Below are 20,796 nucleotides of genomic sequence, written 5' to 3'. Positions count from 1 at the left end.
GATATATAGATTGTGTATGACGGAAATATGTTGGACGTCAAACTTCAATACCAGAAAGTAAATGTCCGACATTTAACATTGTGGAAAGTAGTTCTGACTTTGATGGCTATTTGCCTTAGTCACAGTTAAGGTTAAGCCACAGTCCCTTTATGTGGTTAAGATTACATTTTAAATTTGTGATTCGTCTTTTGACGTGGATTTCGACACTTCAGTATTATTTCTCTTCATCAGTTGCCCTTATTTTTGTATTCCCTTCCTTGAATTTGACGATGAGTCCCTCAAAGAGGAGAAGCCAGAATTTTTTTTGAAGAGTCAAATGTTGTATTGACTCCATTTGTGTTTGATCCGGTGTTGTGCTGCCAAAACTTAATTACCCATCCCTGATCGGTGTTCTGGACGCCTAGCTTTTCCATATTGGGACATATTTCAAGCCCGCGCTTAATTGCTCGTTTTCTCATTGTTAGAAATATTTTTGTGAAAGGTTATTTTTTATGAAATAAAAAAGTCTTATGAGTTTGTGCTTAACCTTTCACTGATTCCATATTTTTTGGCACTGAGATCAGTTACCCAACTTTTGGTTTGATAGTCATCTTCATATTTGCTTTAAAAGAATTAAAGACACAAAAAACAGTTTGATATAGGTTTTGAAGTGGTGTCTTTTTATTTTTTCAATCACATGTTCTTGGCCCTATACTGAGCGCGGGTAAATAATCCTCTATATTTCAACGGATTTGACCTGATAATGGGACCAGTTGATTTCCTTCAGGGCCATTGATTTTCTAAAGTTGCTGGCCCGCTTGACCAGTAAAGATTTTTGCGCGGTGAGTTTCGCACACTGCGCACAGCTCAGTAAAGGTATAAGGATTATGTTACCCCAGTTCCATGGAGCGAAGTGCGACCAAGATTATGTGTTTATGTTATTTAGACGTTTATGTTATTAGACACGAAAGTTTCTCGTATTTTGCCAATGCGGTGGCAGTTGATGGTGACCGCCCTGAAGCTCCAACACCCCATGTTGCGACATCCCTGTGTTCCGACACCCCCATATATTTTTAAATAAATGCTTCTGCAGGAACTAGTTTTCCGGTTGTCAAGTCTTATTTACAATGTAATGAATATAAAACATTTCTACATGTGACTGTAAAGGCAAGACTTCAATAGAAGTTCACACCGAAATCATTCTTTGATTTATTCCTAATGATCTATAGTTTATTATATACTCTTTCGTAAATATGTTTGACCTTGACAAAGCGATTATATTGTCGTATTTATTTGCCAAATATAGACCACACTGCATTTGATTGTATTATTAGAATCCAAATCATCTCAGCATATTCGTGCCATTATTGAAGCCTTCTCATCCAGATGAGTCCAGATGAGAATTATGAAAAAAATGAGAAAGCAATAGGGCCTACTTTTCTTTTATCTTATTTAAGGCCAGTTAGAGTTGCATCTGTATGCTACAGTCTGAAAAGCCGGTGATAAGTATCAAGGAAATATTCGTTCAGTGAAGATGTCTTATCATACGTATGCCACATTACATTTTTGTTTGTCAGGAACTATTCTCGAACATATGTTATTTTTATCGTAAACTCATAGGGGCACGGTCGCTAACCTAACGACTTTTATTGCGTTGTTTGTCATGAAACTTTATGATTTTTCCCCGTAAAGAAGTATGTTGATTCGTTGTGAGGACTCCAACCTTTAAAACTGTATTGTCTCCCCATGCACGATTTTGATTCTTTCTTTTGTTTTCCCTTTCGATTATGCGATGTTGTTTTTCTTCCGCAGAGCGCGATATTAATAGCGAAAACAATTGTTTTTATCAAGTCCACACGGCCGAACATGCAGTCGCTGTTTCCTCAAGCTGCAAGTTTTACGTATTTTTTGCTGTGTTGATTAGGCAAATAAAACATACTGCATACACCGAAGCATCGCCATACACACAGCTGTTGTGCCGTGTCTTGTACAGTATCATGACATTGGCAATTATTAAAACAAATTTAAACATTTACTGCAAGGAGTATTCTTGAAAATAACATGTCGGGAAGGACGGTATGCGAGGACTTGAAACACACTCAATTTTTATACCACGGGCATATAGGAAGAAATTAAATATTACCTGTAACCGTAACTTCAAAGATGCATCAGTTATGGAAAATTCTTGGAAATGTACGAATATATTTTACCTTTTGGAAGTTTTATATTGAAATACTCACGGGAATTAAAATTCCTCCCTGCTTATTGTTGACATTTTTGCAACCGACTCTGTCCATATAAATTGTTTGTCAAATATTTTACGACTCCTGTTTGTTAAATTTATTTAATTTTACATATAATATCGTCTAGAAAAATGATTTCAAAACCTTACATCTCAATATCTCGGCTATAGCATGTATAGAGACGCGTTGTACTCAAGTACAAATGAAAGATCACCGGCCCAACTCAAATCATATTGAAAAACCGCAATAATTTCTACATTTGGTGAAGCCAGTTATGAGAAACGGATTTCTTTTAAAACGTTCAGAACTATACCAAGAAAATTAAAAGTAAGTTCTGATAATCGGGTACAGTGGAAATCGGAAAGTTCCGCCCTGTTTAGGCCTACATCATGCCATTCTAATCACCTATAAATAATTTCGGATTTAGGCCTATTGTAATTTAGCATAATATAGGCCTATCACATTGATAAATCATGGTTTATATATTTCAATTACAAAGGTTCGACGTTTTCTTCAAAAAAGGAATCGTTCGGAATCACATTGAAGTTTTCTAAACACAATGTTTAGGACAGAATTTAAAAAAGACGGCTCTATTAAAATTGAGTAAGCTTAAAAATGCTGCCTCGATGCGTATAGCCTAGCTGTGGGTCCGTAGCTGTGGTGTTTTCAGACGAGATTCCTGCCTTTTACGGGCTGGTTTTGACTTTTACTATTTTAACCCCGCCACCACAAAATCGTAATCAAAACCAGCCATTAAAAGGCAGGCATCGGTCAGAAAACACCACAGCTATGGATCGACCCACAGCTACGTATAGCCATGGGTTTCATAGACTCAGGCAGGGGGGCAGATCGTCCATGTAGCCGACGCAGATAGGCGTTGAGGTCGAGGCCGGACCCCACCATTGCTGTGCCCTACGTCCTTATACCCAAGTTCATGATGTAAACCGTGTCGGGCCGATTTATATGATAGAGTTCGGGTATTAATAACACCTTTTAGCTCTACGCACAGGCACCACCGTAGTTGATAGCGTTTTAGTGCCCTTTTCTACAACACTACAAGCGCTATCAACTACGATAGTGCTAGTGGCTCTACGAGAGTCTACGTGGCAGTGCTGGGGCTGTCGACAGCCCGCTGACTTCCAGTATGGAGCGCCCAGTTCCGCCGCCGAAAACAATGATTTTTAATCCGAAATCGTGGTCGACCTATGTTTCGAGCACGATAAACTATTCTAGATACGCGATATGCTGAGCTGCGCTTTAAAACTTAAGCAAAGCCCGGTTTTTTCTCTCTGTCCGAGGAGACCGACCAAATCACAGCCGCCATTGTGATGTGCAATGATTTCTGGGTAGGGTTCAAATGCAGGTCAAATAATGAGTTCAGATAATAAAGTAGGTCAAATAATTGAAAGCCAAGCTAATGTCATAATAATGTCGTAATCATGACCAAATAATCGCATAATAATGGCTAGTAATGACACAAAAATGACCCAATCACCAAATAATGAAATAATAATGATGAGATAAGTTCCAAATCAAGACATAAATACTAAATAATAGCAAAACAACCGAATTAACATAATAAATTCATAATAATGTCAAGATAATATCAAGATAATGTCGTAATCATGACCAAATAATCGCGTAATAAAGACCAAATAATGACATAAAAATGACCAAATCACCTAATAATGGCATAATAATGATGAAATAAGTTCCAAATCAAGACATCAAAGCCGAATAATTGAAAAAGAACCGAATTAACATAATAAATTCATAATAATGTCAAGGTAATGTCGTAATAATCACCAAATAATCGCATAATAAAGACCAAATAATGACATAAAAATGACCAAATCACCAAATAATGGCAAAATAATGATGAAATAAGTTCCAAATCAAGACATCAATGCCGAATAATTGAAAAAGAACCGAATTAACATAATAAATTCATAATAATGTCAAGATAATATCAAGATAATGTCGTAATCATGACCAAATAATCGCGTAATAAAGACCAAATAATGACATAAAAATGACCAAATCACAAAATAATGGCATAATAATGATGAAATAAGTTCCAAATCAAGACATCAATGCCAAATAATTGAAAAAGAACCGAATTAACATAATAAATTCGTAATAATGTCAAGGTAATGTCGTAATAATCACCAAATAATCGCATAATAAAGACCAAATAATGACGTAAAAATGACCAAATCACCAAATAATGGAATAATAATGATGAAATAAGTTCCAAATCAAGACATCAATGCCGAATAATGGCAAAAGAACCGAATTAACATAATAAATTCATAATAATGTCAAGATAATATCAAGATAATGTCATAATCATGACCAAATAATCGCGTAATAAAGACCAAATAATGACATAAAAATGACCAAATCACAAAATAATGGCATAATAATGATGAAATAAGTTCCAAATCAAGACATCAATGCCGAATAATTGAAAAAGAACCGAATTAACATAATAAATTCGTAATAATGTCAAGGTAATGTCGTAATAATCACCAAATAATCGCATAATAAAGACCAAATAATGACGTAAAAATGACCAAATCACCAAATAATGGAATAATAATGATGAAATAAGTTCCAAATCAAGACATCAATGCCGAATAATGGCAAAAGAACCGAATTAACATAATAAATTCATAATAATGTCAAGATAATATCAAGATAATGTCATAATCATGACCAAATAATCGCGTAATAAAGACCAAATAATGACATAAAAATGACCAAATCACAAAATAATGGCAAAATAATGATGAAATAAGTTCCAAATCAAGACATCAATGCCGAATAATTGAAAAAGAACCGAATTAACATAATAAATTCATAATAATGTCAAGGTAATGTCGTAATAATCACCAAATAATCGCATAATAAAGACCAAATAAGGACGTAAAAATGACCAAATCACCAAATAATGGAATAATAATGATGAGATAAGTTTAAATAAAGATTTCAAGATAATTTTGGCGGTGTTCTCACCCCATACCCTGCTGCAGGGTTTGACGTCGTGTACGTACGTGAGCTGCTTTCAGATCATTAGAGGGAAACTGGGCATACCGGTAGTTGTCATATAAACGTTTATGAAGTAACAATTACAGTTTATCATGAATCAATACAATAACATTGCCAATCTTTAATAACCCCTGGCGCGACACCAAGGGCTGAGCCCTATATAATATTAATATGACAGAACTCCATGACCTTCCCTTGACGTTTGTGTGGTACGGAAGTTATTTTCACGAGTGATGCGGTGTATCCTGCGGCCGTATTTTCACGAGCGAAACGAGTGAAAATATAGCAAGGCTACACCGCATCACGAGTGAAAATAACTTCTGTACCACACAAACGTTAGGGCAAGGTCATGGAGTTCTGTTATTATTACATATGTTCCCAAATTACACACGTTGGTAACTTCGTCGAGCAAGTAAATTCTTGGGTCGGCGGATGGATATTACTTAACCTATAGAGTTATTCGCCCCTCAGCTGGTACACTCAAACTACGTCACTCACACACACATGACACTGCAAAATGTTCTCAAGTGAAACCGTTCGTATTTTATATCATTATAATCGAAATTCATGTACACTGGAACAAGAACAATGAGTAAAACTTCAAAACGAGAAAGTCTAATTATGTTATCGGTTGAATCATTCAATCTGAGTCGGAATCGGAGTAGATCACTGAAGGTCGGCGACGTTGTACGTTTGGAGGCGATGCAACGACGTCGCGTGATATACAGGCGAAGACTGTTGAGATAGGGAATTATTTCCGGTGATGTTGAAGGTAAAGTTGAACGATCCACCACTGATTTGTGCATTTGAGAACATCCCTGGTAGTTGCGGAAACTGATGGAGGGCATTTTGATGCATTGACGACAAGGGACCTCGAATAGCATACGAAGGACCGGCCACCGGTCGCGGTGTATGTTCGGCCGGCATCAGGCTTGTACTTCCGGTCGCGGTCGATTGTGGATCAAATGCAGGTTGTATACCGGCGAGTATGTTGCTCATCTGACGCTGCTGGTCTGCACTGGCCATAGAATAGCGGTTGAGTAATGTTGGATTTTGTGCCGCTTAGCTTAGTTGTGAAGCCACAGTTGGTGGAACGCCGGCATCGAGCAGTCGTTGTACGCAGGCTTTACCGTACGAGCGCTGTCAGTGAGTCCCGTCGCTCAGAAAAAAACGGGCTAGCAATTGATCTAACTCAGGTGGCGGAATGTTCAGAACTTCGCAAGTTTCTTCTGTCATGGTGTGAAGCCATTCCTTGAAAAGTGCCACTTCGCGTCTTGTTTTCATTTCCGTGTTTTGGTTTTCTGCGGTGCAACTTTCGACATGTCAGCTGTGTTGACACGGGCACATCTCCCTGTGCTGTGCAGTCCCAGACGGCACTGTCAACGACGCTACCGTCGCGTTATCCTGGGAAAGTACTTGTTTCTCAAGTGTCAGAAGGTGTTTCCATTGTGTCTCCGTAATAAAATTCACTTTCGAAATGATCAACATATTCGCAATTTTGCCAGTCGTAATGCCGGTCCTCCATCGAGCGGGTTTCAATATACAGTAGACGACAATTTTTACCAATTTGAAAGTATAAAGTAGTCCGCCAAATTTGATACTCATTTGCATAATTTAGCGTGAAAATACCGAAAAATTATTGAATGGGCACGTGACTAATTTGCATAGTTATTTGATGGCTTGTGACATTCTCCCTCAATCTGTAAGTACGTTTTTAGCTGTTTGACAAGGAGTTTATTGTTAACATTTTGTATTATTATGATAAAATTAATAAAGTGTAGGAAGCAACTGTGTAGTCGATATGATATGCAATTTATCCTGCCAAAAACCGAATTTTGAAAAGGAACTATTTTTCTCATATGCACATTACTGAGATTCAATACCAACTTTATGTGGTGGGGCACAAAGAATAATCTGCAGTACATATGTAATAATGCATATTATCAGTGCAGAAAGAGCCCAAAAAAGTGCACTGTTTTTTAGATGCAAGCATCCCGTCATGTGTAAATTTGAGTATACTACAATTAATTGTACATTTATTCTTTGATACTTTTTACTCTTAGGATTTATTTAAATACAGTAATATATTGTTCTGGGTGAGACAGGTCAAGGTCCAATTCTCTTACACAACTTCTTAACAGTCCAAAAGTATGCAAATAATTCATGTTAAAATTCGTATTTCATGGGTCCACTGTCCAGGTCTGTCAATATCGACAACTGTCTCATCAGCAATTATTTTCAGTGCTTGATAACTAAATTTGTAATTCTGTCAAAACTTAGAGTCAAAAACACATAGTCATGTGTATATAACCAGTCAGTCAGTCATTCAGAGGTCAATATTTACAGGTCAACTTGAACTGTTCAGAAAATGCTGAAAATTTCCTGCTGAATTTTAATACGAAATTTACTGCCGCTGGCACATGATGACAGGGCTTCAAATTGCTTTTCTCGAAACTTCTCGATATGACATTTACTTTTTTGTCAATGCACTGGCGTTTTCAACGCTTTACTTTTTGAACCATGGACATTCCGCCCCTGCGACTATAATACCACAACGTCTAAATTTAGTATCTATTTCGGCAATTGCGTAATACAAGCCTAAGATATTTGAGCAGCGTGCTGTCAACACTGATATCCCATGTATCTCGTATGATAGGAGAGATGTCTGTGTCCAGAGCTGATACAATATATGGCATGCAAAATTGAAAAAGTATGGGTTGCGTTTTCACGACCAATCCAAAAAATCAAAAATAAAATAGAAAAAAAAGTGTTCGCTGAGCCTAAACGCTCAACTGCTGAGGACGGTGTTACGGTCTGAGGCCCAGCTGGCGAGAGGCTGTGCATGCTGTGTGAGAGTCTATAGCCTACTGTGGCTTGCGTGTATCGGTCGCACTCGGGTCAAGGGTCATAATGCCTGTGCTGCTGATTGAAAGCTTTCATTATCTGTTGTTCTTTGGGCGCTTCGAACACAGCATGCATCGCAGCAGTTTTGGCATAAATAACAACTTGATACAGAAAAATTGAGAGAATTTCTAAACGTAATATGTTGGCACAGTGCTTTAATTTACGTCGTGATTCTTGAAAGATTCAGATTTTCGGGAGCATTCTTGACCGCGGAGTGACGTCAGTAGGTGACACGCACGTGAGCGAGGTGAAAGACGGATTAGACGATAGAGAAGAGCGAGTGATACAGAAATTGTGTCAAAAAAGCAGTAGTAAAAGTTATGTTATTTATGTATGTTAAAATTTTGATATTGGTTTGATGGTTGAAAAATCAGAACTTCAATTATTTGTTTTCACCGAATGACTAATGAATGCCTTGGCCGGGGGATGGGGGCTATTCAGGCTCCCCCTGCCTTTAAGAGCTTCAATAGGGAGGTTAAACATGATTATCTATAATGATTAATTAATTAATTATTTATTAGCCGTATTCTAAATAATGACATTGGCTCAGAAAGAAAGAGAAGGGGAAGAAAATGTATAACACTGAAAAGTTTTCAGATTCACTTCATTCAAATTAGCTCAGAAGTGATTATGTTGACCATATTTTGCAAATAGAAACCAAGATCCTCAAGGTTATTTTACTATATGGGTATGCAAAGTGAGAACTTTGGTGTGACATAAGAAAATTTACACGTGTGTTACAACTTTTAACATACCTAACGATCATTTTTGGAGTGAGTTGGGAGGTCTGCTCGCCTGCTGGACAACCAATCAGGGCGCCCTCTCATCGGCGTGGGTAAACCTAAAAGCATAGAACAGGACACATCATCGACGCCATCTTTCGTAGGCCGCCTGGCGCTTCTGTGTTTGTGTTGTGAGTTCGAATGCGACAGTCGACCAAATGAACTTTTAACTTACAACGTTTAAATACAACATAATTTATTTGAAGACATTGCCTATCGTTTAGCTTGATGGACGACGTACTTGGGAACAGAGAAGAGATATGAGAGTACGTGTACGGTGTGCAGTAAGTTGAGTAACGGACATCGCCTGCGTTCGACACAGTTGAAATGGTAAGTTGATTCGGCAACATTGAAGATCTGTACACTCTCTCTGTCAGTTCTCGGTCACTTGAATGCGATCTGCCGCCAGCGGTAGTTACCGGAATAAACATGCTTTAAATGTAGGCAAGAGTCATGCCTTCACAAACCGTTATAGACGAAGGTCAAAGGGCAAAATGTTAAAGAGCAACAACAAGAAATGTATACTCTACCGCCCCTCCCGTTCGGGGCCACTTCGCCCCATTTCCAACCAGAGTGTTGACCTGGCGTTCGTATCGTGACCGTGGCCAAATATAGAACGATTTCACACATGCGTTTGAAGATTTGTAACCATAAAATGTTTAAGGGTTGAACTGATCACAGAAACATTGAAATAGCACTCAAAATCCCGTAAAAATAACAGTTTGCAAATGTAGCTCCGTCCTAGGCCTGCGCTGTCTTGAAGTTATTAGTTAGATCATGCATGCATGCAGTGCTGGTGCTGTGTAACAATGATGGGATACAGAGCTCGCGTTCAAATTAAACGTTAGTTGTAACGATTTCCCATTGCATCTGTCATTAATATCTGCCCAGATTTATATCAAATGTTATATATATTCAATAAATAAATAAATAAATATGAAGTGATACATAAAAAAGACAGCGAACCATAATTTACAGTGACTGTATATAGTTGCGAAAATATAACCGGTAGACGTCAAGGCAAATCCACTAGGTTCCGTAAATAAAACTACTAGATCGTATACATGCATACAATCAAATGTACATATGAACTAAGATATGAATCTATAAGTGGCCTGGAGTTCCCTTTATTGAATACAATAATATGTACCGGTACAAAGGAACAATTCAATGCAAAGCATCAGGCTGACCGATTGCAAAAATGTGAGTGAACCTGTGCGCATGAAATATGGCCGATTCAGGTAAATGACAATTTTTTTCATCCATGTCAACTGGCACGAAATTCCTCAATGTCGAGGAACAAATAACACACATTGTAACATAAACATACTGCCAGAGAACATTTATGAGTATTTGGTAGTTAAAAAAGTACAAAAGTTAGAAAAGTGTTTCACACTGCTGCATGAACATACATATCAGGGGATAAACAATTAAATTTACAGGTGGCACCATGAACTGCAATAAATTCATACATGAAAACTGAGCAGTCACATCTTGCTTTCTTCAGCTGTCCAACGTGAGTTGTAAAAATTCAGCTCATACTCTCATTGCATGGAGAAACATTTATTTGCGATGAAACACATTGCGTCACTTGTTTACGAAATTATACAGAGCAACGAAGCCATACAATCACAGGGCTAGGCTGTGTACCCAAGCGAGTTTTTGAGCACATAAACACATTACGGTCACGGTCCGGATAGAGGGACTGTTACGGTTTACCATAACAGAAAATTCAGACGTATTTACTATGATCGTCACCAAAATTTATGAAACCCCTGTCGTTTTAGTAACTTGCCTCCTTAGCGAACCTAAAACAAGACCTGAACTTGAAAACAGCGCAAAACGCTCAAAACCCACACATCAACCGCCATCTTGGAAATCGCCTGACCTGTTTACGTCACACGGCACTGTAGACATCATTTCGCGACCAAAAAGTTAATCCAAACTCATATTTTTACAAAATTTGCGCGAAATAAAAAAAAAGATGACAAGAATGCAAAAGAACGATTGCATGATTAGCCAAAAAACTTGCAAAATGACAGTGACCCCTACATCAAGAAACTAGGTCAAGTCAGCGTAGCGTAATATGACGCACGCGTAACGTGCGCAGCCCATGATCTCTACTGTAGTGATACTTTCACCGTTTGTCTCAACAACAAGAACAGAAAAATAATTAAAATACATAGGCACATTCGTAATACTGACATGGAGATTTAGTAGACTAACCGTCATCAGGTATAGTCGCCTTATAAACCTTTTTAGAGGGTCGCAATTTTGACTGATAGCTTTGACCACCAGCATTTTTTACGGCGTCACTGTAATCCCCCACGCGTGCACGGTAACTTGTTAACTTAAACGGCCATTGACACGGCGCTTGATCAACTGTCTGCGGCCACCGATGTGCCACTCAGCCGGTGTTTTTCAACACCTATGTACATGTCAATCGACACGAAAAAGTCTATTCAGGACTAAAGACGATGTTGATAAGGCTAGTTTTGGCAGATGTCCCATGCCAATGAATACACTGAGCTGTCAAGTGAGGCTGTCAATCAAGGGTGTCGGGAAAAATCTGAAGCGTCACGGCATTGTAGCAAGCGTCACAGCGATCAAGGCAAGCGTCACGGAGACGTGATGCTTGAAGGGCAAACAAACAATAAAAGAACATGTTAAAATAAAAGCGCGGACTTCAGATGTACAATGTGTAGGAACTATGAGAGACGAAATGTGTGAGCTCTCACAGTACTCGATTTACATTCATTTAACATGTGAACTGCTGTAGGGTAAAAACTGTTTATTAGGGACCGATTAGAACTTGACTTGATGGAACAGTAACATTCGCCAGAACGCATAAGTAGAAACAAATTGTGTGCAGATTGGTACTGATCATTGACAATGGAGACAGACTTTTTGAGAACATGGTCCTTGTAAAGAGTGTCTAAGGATGGAAGATTACAACCAATAATTTTGCTGGCGGTACTGATGATCCGGTTGAGTTGTTTCCGGCCATTCATTGTGATATTACCATACCAGACAGTGATTGCCAATGTCAAGACACTCTCAACAACAAGTTCTGATTAACACGAAAACTCTTCAACCTCCTCAGAAAGAACAAGCATTGCTGGCTTTTCTTGACTATGAAATCAGTATTTGTTTCCCATTTCAAGTCAGCAGATAAGTAGACACCAAGAAATTTGAAAAAATTAACTATTTCCACTTCGGTACCATTTATAGCAAGAGGCGTAATTTCTGATGGATTTTTACAAAAGTCCACTATTATTTCTTTTGTTTTCCTGACATTCAGTTCCAAGTTGTTATCGGAATACCATTTAACTGTATCGTCCACTTGTTTCCTATATGATGATTCATCAGACTCAATAAAAACCGCCAAGGGCAGTGTCATCGGCGAATTTTACTATGAAATTGTTCTCCACAGAACTCATGTAGCACAATCATGTGTAAACAAAGAATAGAGTATCAGTGACAGGTTACAACCCTGGGGTGTACCGGTGTTTAGGATGATAGAGTTTGAAAAGTTACTGCCAATTTTCACGACTTGTTTATACCCCGTGATTTTATCAAAGCCTTTCCATGGTTCCTGTAAGTCAGTTGCCAAAATATCCTTTTCTAACTTGTCTCGATATAGACATTTCGCATGTTTCATCGCCTTCACGACATTATATTTTGCCTTCTTCATAGCTGAACTGTCGCGAGATCTGAAAGCAGCTTCATTTGCACGAAGATTGGTAGCTACGGTCCAATCAAACCAGAGTTTATCATTGTTTATCAGATCAAAACTCCTAAATCGCAACGGCTGCTGTCTGAGTATTTGGTGTACAGGTTCAACTAGGGGAGGAGATGTGAATTTGTTCAAATAAACATGTCAGAGCCAAAAATATGCAAATGAGGGGGAAAAGGAAAAATCCTACAAATGGCTAAAACTCAGTAAGCATTGGTATGCAGATTCCTTTAGTGTGCTAAATTATATGTGCACAAATTGGGGAGAAATTTGTCGTGTTTGTATTTTTAGGGTATTTTTTCCATATAACTCGTCTGATTGCTTTGAAAGTTATTATTCATGTTCCTTAGAATAACCTCAGTAAAATTTGTACACATTGTATTGATATTATTATATTTTTAATTTCGGGGCAATATTCCCAATTTTTGGTCAAACATTTTTTTTATCTAAAAAGTACTGATCTAATAGTTTTGATATTTGGTATACAGGTATCTAAGATTTATTTCGATATAATGTATTAAATTAGGTTGAAACTGGTGATTTTTATTTAATTTTTAGGGCAATTTTTGCCTTTTTGGTCAATTTTTCCCCCTAAAACTACTGATCTGGTAGCTTTGATATTTAGTGTACAGGTTCCAAGGTTTTATGTTAATAAGATATATTGAAATTAGGATGAAATCTGCAATTTTGTACTTTGGGGGCAATTTTTGTCATTTTTGGTCAAAAAATTTGTTTCTCAAAATTTACCAACTTCTGATTGCTTTGATATTTAGTAAACAGGTTTCTAGGGTTTATATTATGATACATTGAAATTTGGTTGAAATCTAGAATTTTGAATATTTGGGGCAACTTTGCGAAACTCAATTTTACAGGGATATCTTTCAATTTGTATTTTTAAGATTTTTTTGTAATTTTATACCTACTGGAACTAAGAGTATATAATGTGGCGATTTACTTAGCAGTTCATATGGTAAACTGTATTGGGTGTTCAAATGCTGCAAAATAATCAGTAGAAGACATAGCTGAGGTGATTTAAGCAGGTTTGGTTTCCAACAAATATATTCCAAATGTTTTTAATATTTAAGAGTATCAAGGTTGTAAATAGTTGACACACTTTCTGTCATCTGGTCATTGTATGTCTCATGCAAAGATGGTCAATACAAAGGGGTTGACCATGTTATATCCTTGGAGGGGTTCCTGGCAGATTTTGAAAAAATTCCAAACAAATGTCAATAAAATAAAGTCAGCCAGAGAAGGTTTGATGAAAAGAAAAGGTGGGGGAGTGGGAAAAAAGACTGTAAAAAGACTGTAAAATGGAACAGATAAAAAGATAATTTACCTCATCAATCTGCCAGACACTCCCCCCACCCCCACCCCTTTTTATCAAATGGTCCACCCCTGATGTATTTTTGTGGCCAATTAACCATGCAGTGTCCATTAGTTTAAGATGTCAAGTTAGGTAAGGATTTGAAAGAAATAGTCAAGTTTACTACAGTTAAATTTCTTAACTTTATCTCTTGAATCATAATCCTTGTGTAATTGGTTAAGTTTGTAAGTTGTTACAGATGTGCATGCACTAGTTTTTCTTGAGGAAAACAATTTTTATTTTTCCCTGTACGATATCTGAGTTAATGATTGTATGTTGAAATCTGTCCATGTATCTGGTGTATGGGCAAAATATAAACATTAGTGGCATGTTACGTATTTCAGTCTATGTCCAATATTGTAAATGAAAATTCAAGAACAGATTGCTTGTGCTTCTAAAAGATAACATATTTGTCTTTACCTAAACTGCCTTGCAGATTGATTGTCTTAAAAATTATCACAGAAGTAGAAAAGGAAAAGAAACTAATCAAATTGCTGTAACATATTCACCCTGAGTGCCTGTCCGCGTATTTTTCTATTTTTCAGATGTGTCCATCATCACTCACACCCTGATTCAAGATGGCTATGCTACATTTCAATGCTCATTGTATAGAAATAACCCTCATGATGAGAAACATGATCAATGGAAAACAGAACTACTTCCAAAGACAAGACGTTTATGCAGAGAATATAGGAAAACAGTTGCAATATTAAGCTGTCCGAGGAATCACATCAGAGTCCACACCAGACCATTTGGATGCAAAGAATGTTCTGGAACAATCACAAGTCAAGGAAGTTTTGATAATCACACAGGACGCACACAGGTCAAAAGCCCTCTGGATGCAAGATTTTGGTAAAACATTTGCAAAGCAAAGCAATTTCGACAGCCACATTAGAATCCACACCCTTGTGAAACCTTTTGAATGAACAGAATGTGGTAAAAGATCCGTGCAAAAGAACGCTTGGTACTAATCCGCACTGTAGAAAGGCCATTGGAAAACAACAAATGTGGTAAAACATTTGTACAGGGAAAACGATTTGAACTGGCACTTTCTAGTCCACACCGGTGAACGGCAATTAGAAAGCAACTAATGTGGTAAAACATTTGTACAGGGAAAATGATTTAAACAGGCACTTTCTAGTCCACACCGGTGAAAGGCCATTAGAAAGCAACTAATGTGGTAAAATATTTGTACAGGGAAAACAATTTGAACAGGCACTTTCTAGTCCACGCCAGTTGAAATGTCGTTTAAATGCAAAGAATGTCGTAAAACATTTGCACAGAAAAAATATTTGAACAGGCACTTTATAATCCACACAGATGAAAAACCTTTTGAATGCAAAGAATGTGGTAAAAAATTTAGACACCAAAGCATACTGAATATTCACCAAAGAATTCATACTGGTGAAAGGCCACATGAATGCAAAGAATGTGGTAGAACTTTTGTACAGAAATTCCATTTGAAGATGCACCTTCTTGTCCACACAGGTGTAAAACCATTTGAATGCAAAGAATGTGGTAAAAAATTCAGACAGCAAGCCTCACTTAGTAGACACAAACAAATTCATTGTGGTGAAAAATCATTTGAATGCATAGAATGTTGTAAAACATTTAGACATCAATGCACACTGGATAATCACCAAAGAATTCATACTGGTGTAAGGCCATTTCAATGCAGAGAATGTGGTAGAACTTTTGTACAGAAAATCCATTTGAACAAGCACCTTCTTATCCACACAGGTGAAAAACCATTTGAATGCAAAGAATGTGGTAAAAAATTCAGACAGCAAGGCACACTTAATAATCACCAAAGAATTCATACTGGTGAAAGGCCATTTGAATGCAAAGAATGTGGTAAAAAATTCATTGATCAAAGAACACTTAATAAACACCAAAGAATTCATACTGGTGAAAGGCCATTTGAATGCAAAGAATGTGGTAAAACATTCAGACAGCGAGGCACACTAGGTAAACACAAACGAATTCATTCTGGTGAAAAATCATTTGAATGCAAAGAATGTGGTAAAAAATTCAGACAGCAAGGCACACTTAATTATCACCAAAGAATTCATACTGGTGAAAAACCATTTGAATGCAAAGAATGTGGTAAAAAATTCAGAGATCAAAGCACACTTAACAAGTCATCGTTTGATGACGCAGTCCCCACTTGTTAATGGGTACTTTGATTACAGGTCCTCAGAGAGGATAGAGTCCTCTTCATTAGGTCTGTGATAAAAATACTTTTGAATAAATTCGCTTGATACATGTGTGAGTTGTAGTTCAGGACATGGAAAAATCGTAATAAAATGGCCACACGGTGGCCATATTGGATCGTATCACAAAACAAATAAATGTGCATATGTATGACATAGGTCAATGTCCTTGTAGCATATTTGATTAAAATTGGTTGAGATATGCCTGAGTTATGGCTTGTACATGAAAAAATCATAACAAAATGGCCGCACAGCAGCCATATTGGATCGTATCACAAAACAAATTAATGTGCATATGTATCACATTGGTCAATCTCCTTGTACCAACTTTGAATAAATTCACTTGATACATGTCTGAGTTATGGTTCTGGACATGAAAAATGTAATAAAATGGCCGCACGGCGGCCATATTGGATCGTATCACAAAACAAATCAATGTGCATGTGCATGACATAGGTCAATATCCTTGTACCAAGTTTGAATAAAATCGGTTGAGTTATGCCTGAGTTATGGCTCTGTACATGAAAAAATCGTAACAAAATGGCCGCAGAGCGGCCATATTGGATCGTATCACAAAACAAATTGATGTGTATAGCTATGACATTGGTCAATGTCCTTGTACCAACTTTGAATAAAATCTGTTGAAACATGCCTGAGTAATGGCTCTGTACATGAAAAAATCGTACAAAATGGCTGCATGGCGGCCATATTGGATCGTATCACAAAAAAAATTGACGTGCATATCTATGACATTGGTCAATGTCCTTGTACCAACTTTGAATAAAATCGGTTGAAACATGCCTGAGTAATGGCTCTATACATGAAAAAAATCATAATAAAATGGCCACACTGCAGTCATATTGGATCGTGTCACAAAACAAATCGACATGCATCTGTATGAAATATGAAGTAATCCTTGTACCAAGTTTGAATGAATGAAATCGCTCCAGGCATCTCGGAGATATCTGCGTGAACGGACGGACGGACGGACGCACGCACGGACATGACCAAACCTATAAGTCCCCCCGGACGGTGTCCGTGGGGACTAATAAACACAAAAGAATTCATACTGGTGAAAAACCATTTGAATGCAAAGAATGTGGTAAAAAATTCATTGATCAAAGCACACTGAATACACACCAAAGAATTCATACTGGTGAAAGGCCATTTGAATGCAAAGAATGTGGTAAAACATTCAGACAGCAAGGCACACTACATACACACAAACAAATTCATTCTGGTGAAAAACCATTTGAATGCAAAGAATGTGGTAAAAAATTCATTCATCAAAGCACACTTAATAAACACCAAAGAATTCATACTGGTGAAAGGCCATTTGAATGCAAAGAATGTGGTAAAAAGTTCATTGATCAAAGCAAACTGAATACACACCAAAGAATTCATACTGGTGAAAGACCGTTTGAATGCAGGGAATGTGGTAAAACTTTCAGATATCAAAGCAATCTGAATTTCCATAAAAGAATTCACTCTGGTGAAAGGCCATTTGGATGCAAAGAATGTGGTAAAACATTTATACAGAAAAGCACACTGAATACACACCAAAGAATTCATACTGGTGAAAGGCCATTTGACTGCAAAGAATGTGGTAAAAAATTCATTGATCAAAGCACACTTAATAAACACCAAAGAATTCATACTGGTGAAAGGCCATTTGAATGCAAAGAATGTGGTAAAACATTCAGACAGCAAGGCACACTAGGTAAACACAAACGAAATCATTCTGGTGAAAAATCATTTGAATGCAAAGAATGTGGTAAAAAATTCAGACAGCAAGGCACACTTAATTGTCACCAAAGAATTCATACTGGTGAAAAACCATTTGAATGCAAAGAATGTGGTAAAAAATTCAGAGATCAAAGCACACTTAATAAACACAAAAGAATTCATACTGGTGAAAGGCCGTTTGACTGCAAAGAATGTGGTAAAACATTCAGACAGCAAGGCACACTTAATTATCACCAAAGAATTCATACTGGTGAAAAACCATTTGAATGCAAAGAATGTGGTAAAAAATTCAGAGATCAAAGCACACTTAATAAACACAAAAGAATTCATACTGGTGAAAGGCCATTTGACTGCAAAGAATGTGGTAAAAAATTCATTGATCAAAGCACACTGGATACACACCAAAGAATTCATACTGGTGAAAGGCCATTTGAATGCAAAGAATGTGGTAAAACATTCAGACATCAAGGCACACTAGATAAACACAAACAAATTCATTCTGGTGAAAAACCATTTGAATGCAAAGAATGTGGTAAAAAATTCATTGATCAAAGAACACTGAATACACACCAAAGAATTCATACTGCTGAAAGGCCATTTGAATGCAAAGAATGTGGTAAAAAATTCAGTTATCAAAGCACACTAGGTAAACACAAACGAATTCATTCTGATAAAAAAACTATTTGAATGCAAAGAATGTGGTAAAAAATTCATTGATCAAAGCACACTTGATAAACACCAAAGAATTCATACTGGTGAAAGGCCAGTTGAATGCAGGGAATGCGGTAAAACTTTCAGGTATCAAAGCAATCTGAATTTCCATAAAATAATTCACTCTGGTGAAAGGCCATTTGAATGCAAAGAATGTTGTAAAACATTTATACAGAAAAGCAATTTGAACAGGCACTTTCTAATCCACACCAGTGTAAAATCATTTTGACTGCAAAGAATGTGGTAAAAAATGTATACAGAAAAGCACACTGAATACACACCAAAGAATTCATACTTGTGTAAGGCCATTTGAATGCAGAGAATGTGGTAGAACTTTTATACGGAAAATCCATTTGAAGATGGCACCTTCTTGTCCACACAGGTGAAAAACCATTTGAATGCAATGAATGTGGTAAAAAATTCAGTTATGAAAGGACACTGAATACACACCAAAGAATCCATACTGGTGAAAGGCCTATAGAATGAAAGGAATGTGGTAAAACTTTCAGAGATCAAGGCAATTTGAATTTCTATGAAATAATTCACTCTTGTAAAAGGCCATTTGGATGCACAGAATGTGGTAAAACATCTGTAAAGAAAAGCAATTTGAACACACATTTTCTAATCCACACCAGTGTAAAACCATATGAATGCAAAGAATGTGGTGAGAAATTCAGACATATAAGCACACTGAATAAACACCAAAGAATTCATACTGGTGAAAGGCCATATGAATGCAGAGAATGTGGAAGAACATTTATACAGAAAAGCTGTTTGAGCATGCACTTTCCAATCCAGATCAGTGAATAACCATTTGAATGCAAAGAATGTGGTAAAAAATTCGTTGATCAAAGCACACTGACTAAACACCAAGGAATTCATACAGGTGAAAGGCCTTTTGAAGGCAAGGAATGTGGCAGAGCATATGTACGGTTTGCCGTTTTGACAGGCACTTTCTAATCCATACAATGCAAAGAATGTTGTAAAACATTTGCAATGAAAAGCATTTTGAACAAGCATGTTCTAATCCACACAGGTGACAGACAATTTGATTGCAAAGAATGCAGTGAAAAGATCCGAGATCATTGCACACTAAATAAACACAAAAGAATTCACAGGGGTGAAAGGCCATTTGAATGCAAAGAATGAGGTGAGACACTCAGACATAAAGGCACAATGAATTTCCACAGAAGAATTCATACTAGTTAAAGGCCATTTGAATGCAAAGAATATGGTCAAACACTTGTAACAAAAAGCGATTTGAACTGGCACCTTCAATATCATACAGGTGAAAAACCATTTGAATGCAAAAATTTTGGTAGGACCCTTGTTTGTACAGAATAGTCATTTGCATGTCCAATTTCTAATCTACAGGTAAAAACAATTTCACTTCAAATAGTGTGGTAAAATGTGTAGGTGAAAATCAGCACTAAAGAGTCAAACAGGTGAAAGGCCATCTGAATTCAAATAATCCACATTGCAAATGTGTTGTACAGGAAAGCCATCGTGACAAGGACATCAGAATCCACACTTCTGAAAAAAAAATCGTTATATTGCAAAGACTGTTTGTTATACAGCTTGTAGCTGAAGGGTAAAAAAGTATTCACTCAGGGAAAAAGAACCATCTATGCAAAGAAAGTGGTTAAAAAGATGCAAATCCAGTTGAACAGGTATCTGCATTTGAGGAAAACCATTTCTATGTAAAGAATTTTTTAGAACAGTCAGTCATCATATCACACTGAGGAATTACAAAAGAGTTCATTCTTGTTAAAGACCATTGGAATGCAATGGATGTGGTTAACATTTTCTTATCCATATTTGTCAATCAGAGCAAGTAAGGAGAATACATCACCGTCAAATACTTTTTAATGCAAAGGAAGTGGTGAAATGTTTGGAAATACTTCAAGATTCTCTCTGGAACAGTATCAAATTGAGGCACATTTTAGAACACATAGGAATCAATATGACTGAAAGACCATTTGAATGCTAGGGATGTGCCAAAAGCTGTATCAAGCATGCTGAGAAAATGTGTAGCTCTGTAGATTTTAACTTGAATGATACGAGC

The 20,796-nt window shown here is 37.0% G+C and overlaps 2 protein-coding genes across 2 annotated transcripts; both read left to right on the top strand.

The window, feature by feature from the left end:
* Positions 1-9,036: 9,036 nt before the first annotated feature.
* On the top strand, positions 9,037-16,400 carry LOC139124190 (zinc finger protein 420-like). Its single transcript, XM_070690330.1, has 2 exons — positions 9,037-9,289; positions 14,607-16,400. Exon 2 carries the CDS (start codon positions 15,303-15,305, stop codon positions 16,233-16,235), a length of 933 nt encoding a protein of 310 aa, XP_070546431.1. The 5' UTR covers positions 9,037-9,289; positions 14,607-15,302; the 3' UTR covers positions 16,236-16,400.
* An 813-nt stretch (positions 16,401-17,213) lies between these two features.
* Positions 17,214-18,845, top strand: LOC139124191 (zinc finger protein 420-like; the record flags this gene model as incomplete). The annotated part of the gene is made up of 1 exon (XM_070690331.1): positions 17,214-18,845. A coding segment is annotated over one exon (1,494 nt), but the record flags the coding sequence as incomplete, so codon positions are not given.
* Positions 18,846-20,796: the final 1,951 nt, after the last annotated feature.

The sequence above is a fragment of the Ptychodera flava genome (assembly GCF_041260155.1).
Source record: "Ptychodera flava strain L36383 chromosome 23 unlocalized genomic scaffold, AS_Pfla_20210202 Scaffold_23__1_contigs__length_28996876_pilon, whole genome shotgun sequence".
Classification (NCBI taxonomy): domain Eukaryota; kingdom Metazoa; phylum Hemichordata; class Enteropneusta; family Ptychoderidae; genus Ptychodera; species Ptychodera flava.
The sequence above is the reverse complement of the archived record's forward strand: the minus strand, read 5'-3'. Positions and strand labels throughout refer to the sequence as shown.